General features: G+C 37.9%; 1 protein-coding gene across 1 annotated transcript in view; it reads right to left on the minus strand.

Annotated features, from left to right (window-relative positions):
* Window positions 1-13,436, minus strand: part of POLE2 (DNA polymerase epsilon 2, accessory subunit) — a gene marked incomplete at its 5' end in the record, with an annotated part of 30,527 nt that overhangs the window by 13,678 nt on the left and 3,413 nt on the right. Inside the window, 8 exons of the mRNA XM_079700401.1 lie at window positions 1,225-1,297; window positions 2,067-2,141; window positions 2,548-2,596; window positions 3,198-3,281; window positions 5,583-5,657; window positions 9,785-9,878; window positions 10,014-10,091; window positions 11,864-11,939. Of these exons, the coding sequence (XP_079556527.1) occupies window positions 1,225-1,297; window positions 2,067-2,141; window positions 2,548-2,596; window positions 3,198-3,281; window positions 5,583-5,657; window positions 9,785-9,878; window positions 10,014-10,091; window positions 11,864-11,939 (604 nt within the window). The remainder of the gene's footprint in view (window positions 1-1,224; window positions 1,298-2,066; window positions 2,142-2,547; window positions 2,597-3,197; window positions 3,282-5,582; window positions 5,658-9,784; window positions 9,879-10,013; window positions 10,092-11,863; window positions 11,940-13,436) is intronic.

Here is a 13,436-nt window from a genome sequence, read left to right on the forward strand (position 1 = left end):
GCTTCCTCAATTACTCGTCTCATTCAGACGTAGTAATTCTGAGGCTTGTATGAAACTAAAACACCAAAACAACAGCAATTATGCCTTAAATATAGTCCAAAAAAACCCTACAATGATCTAAACCTAGCCACAAACTAGCACTAAAAACATTCACTTAAAAGTGAGCTGGCTTGATGAGGGCTTGTATTCTCTGTGGCGTGAGCAGCACTTTCCCCCAGATTATGTACTTCAACAGGAGGAGAAGATGCACGGCAAAAGCTGCCTGCCAGTGACTAGCAGCCAGCAAATGTGGCCTTGGCACCTGATTTATACAGGCATACTGGACCTAAAATCTTAATCCTCATACTTCTTCTTGAAATCATCACCATTGTCATGGAATCTCAAGATTTAATTCCCCCAGATGCTTACAGGCTCCAGGAAGGTAATACTAAATATCAAAGCAGCAGCCAGCTGAGGCTGACTAGGTGTGAGTGAGGGAGCACACACATACCCTGCCCAAAGTGGGCAATCACTGCAGTATAGATGTTCCAGGTGAGAATTCAGGTACAAAGTATGGCTAGATCTGATTGTTCAAGAGAACTCAGAAATCTAGACCATTATGAGAAATCTCCTAATTTTTAAATATTGCAAACAAATTCAAAATGTGTTTTAACACCTCAAAGGGGAAAAAAGAAATTTCTATAGACTACATTCAACCCACAGGCCAACAGCTTCAACTTCTACACCATTATTCAGCCTCTGCTCAAATACCTTGAGTGACAGGGAACTCACTCCTCTCAGAGAAGGCCCTTTTGGAACCACTCTAATATTATAATGATTTTGCATATATTAAAGAACTATATAATCTGCCTCTTGTAACTTTCACTCAGTAAAATACAAAAATAAGAACTTTCTATTAACATGGGAATTATATTCTTCTAAGTGTTTTCCTATCTCTTATCTCAGTTGAACTTCTCATCAATCCTATAGATAATTAAGACCGATAGACTGGAAGTCTTTCCATTAAAGCCAAAGTACAGAGATGCTATTGCAACCAATCTGAAGTCAACCCGAAGTTTTCAGTTTCATATAAAGCCCAGTCTTTAGCTCTCATTTTCCATTGCTCTTCGCCTTCTGACACAAAGCCTGAGGACTTGTAATAACTGAGATATGATATACTATCTTACATTCATTACTGCCAGTATTATAAAATTCCTATAGAGTTTAAGTCAAACATTTTTATACCTAGTAGTACTAGAGGGTTCAGTGGGTGGAAATCCAAAGGCATTGACATGAAACACCTGATCTTCAAACCAACCTGAAAAAAGATAAGTAACAAATCACTTTCGTTTGTCCAATTCTCCTTCTTGTTTGAAAGGACAAAACTATGGAACACAAAGCAGTAACGCTAGGCTATCATCTCATCCCCTGTCGACTAACAACAGAATTTATCAGTCCCACTGCGCTACAAAACAGCTTCAGGTTCAGAGACTGTCTCAGTTCTTTTTTTTTTTTTTTTTTTTTTTGGCCACACCATGCAGCTTGCGGGATCTTAGTTCCCTGACCAAGGATTGAACCCGGTCCATGGCAGTGAAAGAGCCAAGTCCTAACCACTGGACCGCCAGGGAATTCCAGACAGTCTCAGTTCTATAAAACAAAAAATTCATGAAATACTAACAGATTTAGAAATAAAACTTTTCTCTTTTTTTATTTCACAATACATGTTAGAGTACAGACAAGGTATACAGATTTTAAAATGTCTCATTTTGTGACTCTATGTACAATCTGTTTTTTCAACTTGATTGAGATATAATTCATATATCATACAACCCTTTAAAAGTGTATACTTCAGTGGTTTTTAGTATATTCACAAGTTGTACAGCCATCACCACTAATTTCAGAATATTTTCATCACCCCAGAAAGAAACCCCTCTCCCATGAGTCTGAGAGTTATTTATGTTGTCAAAAGTATGCTCTCATAATCAGTGTTGTCCCGAGTTACATCATGTTAACATATTTTAACCAATGTAGAGAGGGTTTTATGGTAGAATGATGAGGGGGAGAGGGAAAAAAGTATACTGACTTACCCTCTGCTAAGACAAAGCATGACTCTGTGTATAAACCGCTATGGAACTGGTACACAATAATTGAGGAAAATAATTCTACTTCTATGCTTGAGGTGGTGATAAAGTCAACATACATTTTGGGCTCAACAGGACTTCCAAATAATAAATTCAAAGACTTCACATTTAAAACTCTGAATAGATCATAGCTTAAAAAACTTTAGGTTTAAGTATCCCCATATCTGATTCTAAGATGTAATATTGACAGTATAGACCATTCTTAGCATGTTATAAACTTCCTCAGTGATTTGTCTGGATTCTCCAAATAAGGGGGAATTACAGGTTTTTTGTCTCTGGTTAGGATTATGTCTCCAGATTCCTACACCACTGTATGGAAGTTACACTAAGAACCCAAATAGGTTAAATGTGAGAATGATATATGATCAATTTCCCCAACTCATGTAACACAGATTTAAAAAAATATAAGTGAAGGATATAGCTTTACTAAGATCCAGTTGTACTGTTCCTGTAGGATCTTCCAGAAAAAATTTTCCCTAAAAAAAATTAAAAGAAGTATGTCCACATTTATGTAAAAATGAATACTATGACAAAAGAATTAAAATACTGACAATTTTGACAACAGAATATAGTAGACAGTACAGTGGATTTTTAAAAAATCAGTAATTCCTAGTCTAGGCTTTTCCATTTACTAGTCTGGTGACCACAAACTAATCAATTAATTGAGACTCGGAGTCCTCATAGGTACCTAGACAATGACCACTGCCAACCAAGAGATGACAGGAGGGATACTCGCTGGCTGCCGTAAGAGGGGCCTCAGAGAGCCAACAACAACTCCCAGGGAGCAGGATATGGTCTGCTGCTTTGATTGTTTAGAAACCCAGTACTCTCTGTTCAACCAGAGGTCACTGGGGGACTAATTTCAGGCTATGCAAACTGGTGGCCTGTATAAGACACTCCTTCCTGATGTCTACTCAGGAAACCAAATGCAAAAGGCAAGGTTACTTGGTGACTGAGGTAGCCACTTTCAATGAAGAATACGCTCCCATGCCCTCTGTAAAAATCCTATATGTAACTGACATTTCATTAATCTGAAGGCTGAAAATAAAAGTTGGATGCTTATCAAGTTCAACTTACCTCTTTTAACTGGGTTATCATTCCAAGAATAATCACATCTCCGATCTTGGCTGTACTGCCCAATAGGGTTTCTACCGTCTTAAGCTAAAGAAAACAAAATAAATTCTTAAGGACTGAAAATATGTTCTTTTAAGAAACTAATCTTTTTACAAGTAAGTAAATTTTGAGTGCACATTTTAGTATTTACAACTATTTTACAGTAGAAAATCAAATAAAATTTAGAAAATATAATTTTATCCTACAAAAAGCTAAAATATTAACTGATGATGGCTTGGAAGAATTGTGCCTAAAGAAACACCATATCAACACAGGCCCTAACCAATGACTGAAGTTTCATACCATATTATTTTGAATAATAAGTACATTTATCTTTAAAATGTAAAAAAAGAATATAAATTTTATTTATTTTATTTGGTCAGTACCTCTTCAGTACCTGAAAATTAGTGGGCTATTTAAAAAGTTATATTCTACTTTTATTTAGTATTTTGAAAGGCTGTCATTATTTACATTCTCAATCTGATCCTTATTTTTTATCAGAAAGTTAAAGGTAGTAATAATTGGGGCATTATTTTTAAAAATCCTTTCTGACCCCTTTTCTATACATATAATCCTAAGTATATGTTAATACACACATATATAATTTATAAACACATAGCCATACAGTTTGTTTTATTGCAAAGATGAAATCATATTATTTGTATTATTCTTCAACTTAACTTTTTAAGTTTAATATATCTTAAACATTGTTCCATTTAACTATATATAGATACACTTCATTCTTTTTAATGGGTAGAGATATCTATAGTATATATACAACAATTTACCAGACAACTTAAAGGACATGATCACATCATCCCATAATAATCACTGTTAACATTTGATATTGAAGTTCCTCTTTAAAAACGTGAACCTCAAGCAACACAGGAATACAATGTTCATTTTAAACAGTTTTTAAAAATGAAATACTTAGGGATAAATCTGAAGAAAAGATATGTAAGACATGTATTCTAAAAACTTGCTTAGGTAAAGATTTCTTAGAAACAATACCAAAAATATGAGCCATAAAAGAAAAATTGATAAGTTGGACTTTAACAAAATTAAGAACTTACGTACTTCAAAAACACTGTTAAGAGAATAAAAAGACAACTTACAGACTGGGAAAAATATTGCAATTTGCAATCAATCAATTAAAGCAACACAGAAGTAAAAGCTGTAACAAAGTATTCATGAGGACACCATATTTGCAGTTTGCAAAGGGAGAATGCCATATAGGGACTATAGATGGTGGTTTAAATAGATAATATACCAGCAGGGATACAGAATTAAACAGCTTGGCAAGATAACAAGAACAATAAATTATTTAGCTAAGCCCTAAAGTTACTTTGGCAAAGAGGAGAGGTGAAATAATGCTTCTGGGTTGTGGGTATCTGAGTTGCCATAGGAAACCTAATATATTCAAGAAAACACATAGACAGTCCTTTGTAGAGAAATATAAATAATGTCAATTTCCAAAACTTAATACAATTTTTTTCTCCAACAAAAGTTAAAAGCAGAAACTATCAAACTCTATAAATGTTTTCTCCTTATGGTGCTGCCATCAAACATTAATTTAAGCGTTATCTAGTATTATCGTTTTAGTATCTATCAGACTGCTCATCACCATGAATTTGGATCTAACATGGTAGAGGACTGAAAGAACCTTAGCAGAGGCTGGGCCTCTTCAAAAGCTATTTGGAACACCACAGAAACGGTGGGTCCTAGCCAGAAGGAGCTAAGGACTATCCCCCAGCAGGGCTCTGTGTGCTGGAGGGGGAAAAAAGCCACAGATGCACTGACAGTGACCAGGTGTGTTGCTGGAACAAAAGTGATGGTGCTGTTTGGTAACCACTTTCTGAAGTATTACAGTGGAAAGAGCACACACAGCAGAAAACATTCTTCCTCTCCCCAGACAACCCTGTGGCCTGTCTGCGCTCTCTCATGCATTCTATAAATGTGGTTTCCTTAGTGCCTTCAGTAAAATTTTCACTCCAACTATATAACATGTCTCAGCTAAACAAGTGTATGGGGGTCACTAGAGGGCTGGACTGGGCAAGGAGCAGGATTTCAGAGTATGAGTGAGGGTAGGAAGGGTAGTGTTGAGGGTTGGTCAGAAAGCCAGTGTATCATCCAGCAAATGGACCAGGAGGACTAGGGTTCTGTCTTGGTGGCCAGAGACCCAGCACACAGGACATGGACTTTACCAACAGTGGGCATGCACAGGTCAGTTAGCTAGTTAAACTGTTATCAGTCGTTAATTTTCATTTAAAATTCAATAAATTAGAATTAAGCAATAAACATTAAACTTGTATACATATACCCCCTAAATAACTAGGATAACGTTCTAACCTGGAATTTGCTTCCGCTTTCATCAGGGTGAGAACCTATCACTGGAGGAGTAAATAATTCATGTCTGTGGGTCCTCTAGAATAAAGAAAGATTCACATGAATTACTGAGGCAAACATTTAAAACTAAGATTCATTAAAATAGTGCCCTGACAAAGCACTGTCCTTAAACTAACGTTACTATTATTTATTCTCAACAAATTTGAAAATCTACATAGTTTAATGTACAAATACCTAGGAATGTAATTTGTTTAAAAAATCATTTTAAGACTTTTTTTAAAAAAAGGTCTATCATGTACCTGGCAGTAGTGCACTCTGGGCTGAGGATATGAAGACAACAAACCAAGGTGTCAACCTCAGAGTACAGCGGTCAGTGAGAAAGAAGTGTCAACAGGTCACAATACAACAAAGGACCCTGAGCAGAAGGGGCCATTTAATGAGATCCTAAATGATAAAAAAGACTTTGCTAGTAAGAAACAAAAGGAGGCTGAGACAAGACATTTCGGGCAGAGGAAGGGATGTGTCACAAGAAAGAGTTATTAAGAGTAAAGGAGGGGGCTTCCCTGGTGGCGCAGTGGTTGAGAGTCCGCCTGCCGATGCAGGGGACACGGGTTTGTGCCCCGGTCTGGGAAGATCCCACATGCCATGGAGCGGCTGGGCCCGTGCGCGTCCGGAGCCTGTGCTCCGCAACGGGAGAGGCCACAACAGTGAGAGGCCCGCGTACCGCAAAAAAAAAAAAAGAGTAAAGGAGGGGCTTCCCTGGTGGCGCAGTGGTTGAGAATCTGCCTGCCAATGCAGGAAACTCCGGTTCGAGCCCTGGTCTAGGGAAGATCCCACATGCCGCGGAGCAACTGGGCCCGTGAGCCACAATTACTGAGCCTGCACGTCTGGAGCCTGTGCTCTGCAACAAGAGAGGCCACGATAGTGAGAGGCCCGTGCACCGCGATGAAGAGTGGCCCCCGCTTGCCACAACTAGAGAAAGCCCTCGCACAGAAACGAAGACCCAACATAACCATAAATAAATAATTTTTTTTAAAAAGAGTAAAGGAGTACTCAGGAAGTAATGTGAAGCTTAGTACAGGTGGATCATGTAGTGCACAAGGCAGCACGTGCGACAATGCAAGAGATGGGTTGGAACCTCTATTTGGGAAAATGTCCCTCCCCCACTGTGGTCCACATAGTTTAGGTAGGGTTGGTGCCCTTCTCCCTCCAGACAGACCACCAAGGCCTAGCAAATCAAAGTACTCCATCCCCTTGGCCAATGATTGTTTCAGGGTTGAGCAAGTGCCTAAAGCCTGGCCAATAGGAGACAGCTGCTAGAACTATTGGAAAAGAAGAACACTCTACGAGTTTCCAAGGCTACTAGTGAGTGGCCATCTCGGTCACCTAATAGGGAGAACTTGTTTGAAAGTAAGATCAATTTTTTAAAATGGCTGGGAGATGGAAAGAGGTAGATGCCTCATGACATTGTGTGAGCACCTTGATCCAGCCATGCTTGACACAGCTGGACCTCCAGACTTCTCCGCAAGCCAAGTTCCTCTTTCTGTTTTAGCCAGTTTGAGTTTCTGTAAACTCTAATAAAAGAGTCCCAACAATACAGACTTTGTATGCCAAACCAAGAAGTCTGTCTTATAGACAATGGAAAACAACAATTTTGAAGTAGGATGATAAAATCAGATTTGCTTTCAGGAAGATAACTGCAATAAAAATATGCATGGACTAAAATTCAACCCTTTTAATGAGGCTCGGGAGGGTTTAGTGATACCCCCAAATAATATCATAGGCTTTAACACATAATTTTTAAAAAGAAAGTGGTATTTACTGAGCATCTTCTCTGTGAAAAGCACTACGCCGAAGGTGGCAGAGGAAATAAACAAGGAGTGTGCAGTCTGACAACAGGGACACACACCCCAAATGCAAGGCAGGGCCAACTCTAGTTAAGTGTCGTAGGAGACCCACTGAGTAGTCAGTGGGTTGAAAGCAGGAAGAGGACTTCCCTGGTGGTCCAGTGGGTAAAACTCCACGCTCCCAATGCAGGGGGTCCCGGGTTCGATCACTGGTTGGGGAACTAGATCCCACATGCATGCCGCAACTAAGAAGTCCACATGCCGCAATGAAGATCCCGTGTGCCGCAACTAAGACCCGATGCAACCAAAATAAATAAATAAATTTAATTAATTAATTTAAAAATTTAGAAAGCAGGAAGAGACTGCATCCAACTGCAGATCAGGAAGGGCTTCAGAAAAGAGGAGGAATCTGAGAAGGCCCTTCCAGAATTAGGAGGGTTTCAAGAGCAGAGATAAGAGGGAAGAGCATCAAGAGAGTGAATAGTATAAGCAGTCACAGAAGAAGTGGAAGAAACAGACACAATATTTCCATGTTTCAGTTTTGGCTCCTCTACTTTTCAGAGGGAAAAGTACAGATTAGGCCAAAAACGTGTGACAGGAAGATTTGTATTTTTAAAAAATATTTATTTATTTGGCTGCTCTGGGTCTTAGTTGTGGCATGCAGGATCTTTAGTTGTGGCATGCGGGATCTTTTAGTTGTGGCATGCGAACACTTAGTTGCAGCATGTGGGATCTAGTTCCCTGACCAGGGATCAAACCCAGGCCCCCTGCATTGGGAGCATGGAGTCTTAGCCACTGGACAACCAGGGAAGTCCCAGAAGATCTGTATTTAATCCAGTAGGTGGTAAACTTCCTTGAAAGACTTGTGAGCAAAATCATGGCGTGATCAGCGCTAAACTTCTGGAAGATTAACCTGGCAACATTATGTAGGCGATGGAGGCAGAAGAGAATAGACATCCTCAGTGCTCATTCTCCTCAACCTTTGTTCAGTGCTTATTCCTGCTGACCACCCTCTCCTCATTAAAACCTCCCTGTGCTTCTACTATATAACACCACCCTGGCCTAGCCCCCAAACTCTATCATTCCCTTTTCCATCATCTCTCAGGGGCTCATCCCTGCAGTCCCATCTATTACTCTAGGCAGATGCCTCCTAAATCTCTCTCTACCCAGATCTCTTTCTTTAGCTCCAGATGTACATCTCACCTGATATCCTACTGGCAACCTTAACTCAAATGTTTGAAACAGAACCTGCCATCATCTTCCCCATTCTCTTTTTCCTATTTGTTAATATATTACCATTATTCTACCTGTCCACTCTCTCAGGCTCAAAACCTTAATCATCTCTCAGTCTTCACTCTCTCCCTTCTCTTTCATGTCCAATCAGTCACCATGAACTATGGCTTCCACTGCCAGGACTGTCCCCTCCTTCTGCTCCCCTTACCTTCCTTCATTCAGACTATCACTTATTCCAGGACTAATACCACAGACTCCTGTGTAAGTCTTCTCTCAAACTCTAATTCATCCCAAAATCAGCTGAGAGAGAAAGTCCTCAGGGAACAGCTGTAAGTGAGTTGCTCTGGTATTTTAAGGCTCCTTGTACCAAGAGAACAGAGTCCAACTCCGAAGAGTGGCATCCAAGGCAATCCCATGATTTAGTTGCCACTTGACTTTCCAAACTTATCCTATGCTACTCCTCTTCACAAGCCTTCCTCTCCAAGGCTTGTGATAAGAAGAAGGCTGATTGCTCATCATTTTCTGCATGGAGTCCACTTTTTCCTTTTGCTCTGTCTTTGTTCACACTGTTCACCACCTTCTCCCCATTTCCACAAGATCAGAGCAATCAAGGCCCATGTCAAATGCCATCATTTCCTTGAAGGCTTCTCTGATTTTTCTATAGAAAGCACTCTCTTTGTATTATATTTCTTCCATAGCATGTATAAAATTCTACTTCATATTTTATCTATGCAGATGTCTTTAACTTCATAGACTATAAGTTGCTTGAAAGTAGTATAGTACAGGAGGCAAAGGTTGGGCTCCAGAGTCAGACTGACTGGATACAAATCCTGTCCCTACTTACTAGATGTAACCTCTGGGCTAGTGACTAAACTTCTCCAGGTCTCAGTTTTCCCCATCTGTAAAATGGGAATAACAGCATTTATACATACATTGATGTTATGATAATCAAATGAGGTAATGTCTGTAAAGTGATAAACAATGCCTGGCCTATCAAAAGCATTTTAAAAATGTTAGCTACTATTTTTATCATCATCATGATTGTTAAAGTACAAAAGTCCATCCTTTAATTATCCCTGAGTCTTACCTAAGCTGAAACAGTCTCTTTTTCCCCCTCCGACTTACCTGGTGCAAAATTGTGTATCGTTCACGAAACAGCTCTGCTTTATCTCTTGCTGTCCCAAATAAATTTGGTGCAGGGTGGTTGGTCATTAATAAACTAGGAAAAAAGGAATGCCTATTTATGACTATCATAATACACAAAGGTAGGTCAAAAATGAAACAAGAGACTATATACCTTCCAAAAAAAATGTACATTTGAAATTAGCTTAACATCAATAGATGGCATACTTACGGAAGAAATTTTTTTCTTTCTGAATTGTACACAAGGCGTGGGATATCAAATGCTCCTATGATATTGAAAATATGTTCTCTGAAAAACAACCCACAAAAACAGACCTGATTTACTAAAACATAAGTATTCCAAGTGAACATGAAAACTTGCATTATAACCTTATGTCATATACACATACTTTTCACAGATCATGTACACAATTTATTGTAGTGTCAAAAATAATATGGGGGTAAAGTTTTTAGCCTGTGCATTTTCCTCTCAGAGATGAGAATGCACTGCCACTACTCTCAAGCTAACAAAAAATTTAATCAACTTCTAATTAAGAATGTTATCTGTTGAAAAAGAACATTTACATATAAAATAGTCACATCTTAAAGAAATATCTTCTAATATGCACTATTTTTATAATCTACAATGTTATTAAAAGGTATTATTCATTTCCAACAATTTTTTAATCCAAAATATCATGCAAAAGTGACCCAGGAAAAGATGTAAAACAGAAAAAGAACCCCCCAAATTCTGCCCATATCCTTGACACCTATCGTGTTAGAGAAGGATAATTCATAAAATAATTTACCTTCAGATACTTTTAATATCATAACCATGTTTGAATGAGGTTAAAAAAAATTCACAGCACTATTGCATAAATATTCCAACCTAAAGAATCTTCCCTAAAATTATATCTATTTCCCAAAATGAAAACGGACAAAAAAATGTCATGCTAGTCTGTTGGTAGCACCTAGTACAGAGTAGCAGAGAACCAGTGAACTTGAAGTAAGCCTGCTTCTAGACATAGCTCCATGATTTTCTAATGGGTCAATCTTGGAAAGTTATTTAACTTACCATGCTACTTATTCATCTATAAAAATGAGAGCCTCTCCCTTGTGCTATGATATAATGCCTTTCTGACAATTGGAGTTGCAAAGATCATTTACCATTCAGTCTCTACTCAACCTCTATATTGGCTGACTGTAGCATATGAATAGCTTGACAGAAACAACAGGTAACTTTAATGCCTATTTTAGGATTATAATCCTTACACTTTGATATAATCATTTTGAATTTCTATTGATGGCTTTAGAAGCAAGTACTCCAGTATTTTAAACAATAAGTTGGCAAGGAAAAAATTTAAATACCTCAATTTCTCTATTTTTTAGCAGCTCTAGTAAGTTCTGACCGGAAAAAGATTAAAACTACTAACCAAAATGAGTAATGACTCCTTTCAATGATCTCCATTGCCCCAAATAGGAAAAAACTGTCAAAGTTAAGACTATCTCTATCCATTTTCCCAGATGTTTTCCTTTCAGTTAAACCCTGTGAATTTGGAAAGAAGTATCATATTCAAAGGAGGAAAGGAAAGAGGTTTATCTCAGGGAGATAAAACCCAGAAAAATTACTGCAACATAAATTCCTAAGCTCTAACAGCATGAGACAGGGTAAAAAGTCCTAAAGCTGAGGTTTTACCCTCCTTTACCATTCACCATGTGACCCAAGTTAAGTCACTGAACTTTCAGAACTTGGCACTTTCCTAAGAAAAAAAGTAAATTATACCTCTGAATAATCAGTTCAATCCACCTGCAGCATATAGAATATTAAATCAAATCAGTTGGGTAAGTGGCAAAAGTTTATCATGGTACAAACAACACCGAAATCTCAAATTCTAGAATAAAAATAGTAAAGATGAGTCATTTAATATTGAGGTTTATAATGTAAGCTATCACTTAAAAAGAAAAACCTAAGAAATAACCACTGTAGAAAGGTGACCACTGAGTATTTCCCCAAGAAAATAATTTAAAATAACCACTCAACAACACTTCCAACATGGGGAAAAGGTGAATTTTTCCACATACACAGTTTCATCTACTGACTGACTGCATTCCTGGACTGCTGCTTCCACTACGAACCGTTCGATCATGTTTGATGACACTGAAAAGAGAAGTTCAAAGTTAAATTTTAAAAACAGGCATAAAAATTAGTTCTTTCCACACACAGCTTTTTTCCTGAAAATAATCTGCAAACACTAACCCCAAGATGCTCATTACATAGATTTTAGGAGGAAAAAAGTGTTAGAACAAAAGCCGTATTTCAAATACCTTAATCTTCCTCGCTCAAATACACTTACAATACCTTAATACACAGTCAAATGCCTTACTTTTCTAAATATCGTTAAGTAATATACATTCAGGTATACAAATGCTTCTGTAAGCTCCTAGGTTTAATATGGTTACATTAGTATAACTTTTCATCACAACTGCTATGTTTCAGTAGGTATGATAGTAACAGTAATAACAATAACAGCCACCACTCATTAAGCCCTTAGTAAACGTGTGGTACCATGCTCAGTAGTTCACAAGCATTATTAGATAGATGTCCTATAAGACTGCTGTTCATAAGCCAGATGGGGAAAGTGCAGCTCCAAGAGGTCAAATAACCAAATCACCAACATAATTGGAAGGAGTAGAGAGCAATACAAACCCGAGCCTGATTCCAGACTGGGTGCCCTTAACCACTGTGGTATGCTCTCAGGCAAAATACCATGTACCATCTTAAATTAATGTATACTAATTTTCCAAATTTAATCACTTTCTAAATTTCTAACTGTAAGGAAATTTTTAAAGCAAAGGTATATTTAAAATTCTGCCTTTAGAAAAGTGAAAATCAGATATAATAGCAATTTCTCCTCTATTATAGAACGTGTTTCCTCCTGTTTCACTGAAGAAACTAGCATCTGTACAACATATCAGAGCAAGCCACACCCACTTCTCTCCTTCAGTGCTCTAGAAACTGGACATTTTTTTCTAGAAGAACATTTCTCTCTTGTAGGCCCATGCTTATGGTAAAGGGCTAAGTATTTAACAAAAAGATCCCTTAAGAAAGTCTGAAGCAGGAAGGGAAAGTTATTCTTGCTTACTTACTCTTTTTTCCCCCTCAAACATTTAAGAGTACCTAACTTAAGTAAGACAAAGTAGTAGGCAGAGAGAAAAAAGTGACCATAAAGGAATCAGAGGGGAATTCACGAAGGGGAAGAACTGTAAAAGAGTCTCTGGGAATGCCCCAAGGTTCCAACAGGCATAAAAATTAGTTCTTTCCACACACAGCTTTTTTCCTGAAAATAATCTGCAAACACTAACCCCAAGATGCTCATTACATAGATTTTAGGAGGAAAAAAGTGTGATTAAATACCTTAATCTTCCACGCTCAAATACACTTACAATACCTTAATACACGGTCAAATGCCTTACTTTTCTAAATATTGTTAAGTAATATACATTCAGGTATACAAATGCTTCTGTAAGCTCCTAGGTTTAATATGGTTACATTAGTATAACTTTTCATCACAACTGCTATGTTTCAGTAGGTATGATAGTGACAGTAATAACAATAACAGCCACCCCTCATTAAGCCCTTAGTAAACGTGTGGCA

This window comes from Hyperoodon ampullatus (genome assembly GCF_949752795.1).
Source record: "Hyperoodon ampullatus genome assembly, chromosome: 3".
Classification (NCBI taxonomy): Eukaryota; Metazoa; Chordata; class Mammalia; order Artiodactyla; family Ziphiidae; genus Hyperoodon; species Hyperoodon ampullatus.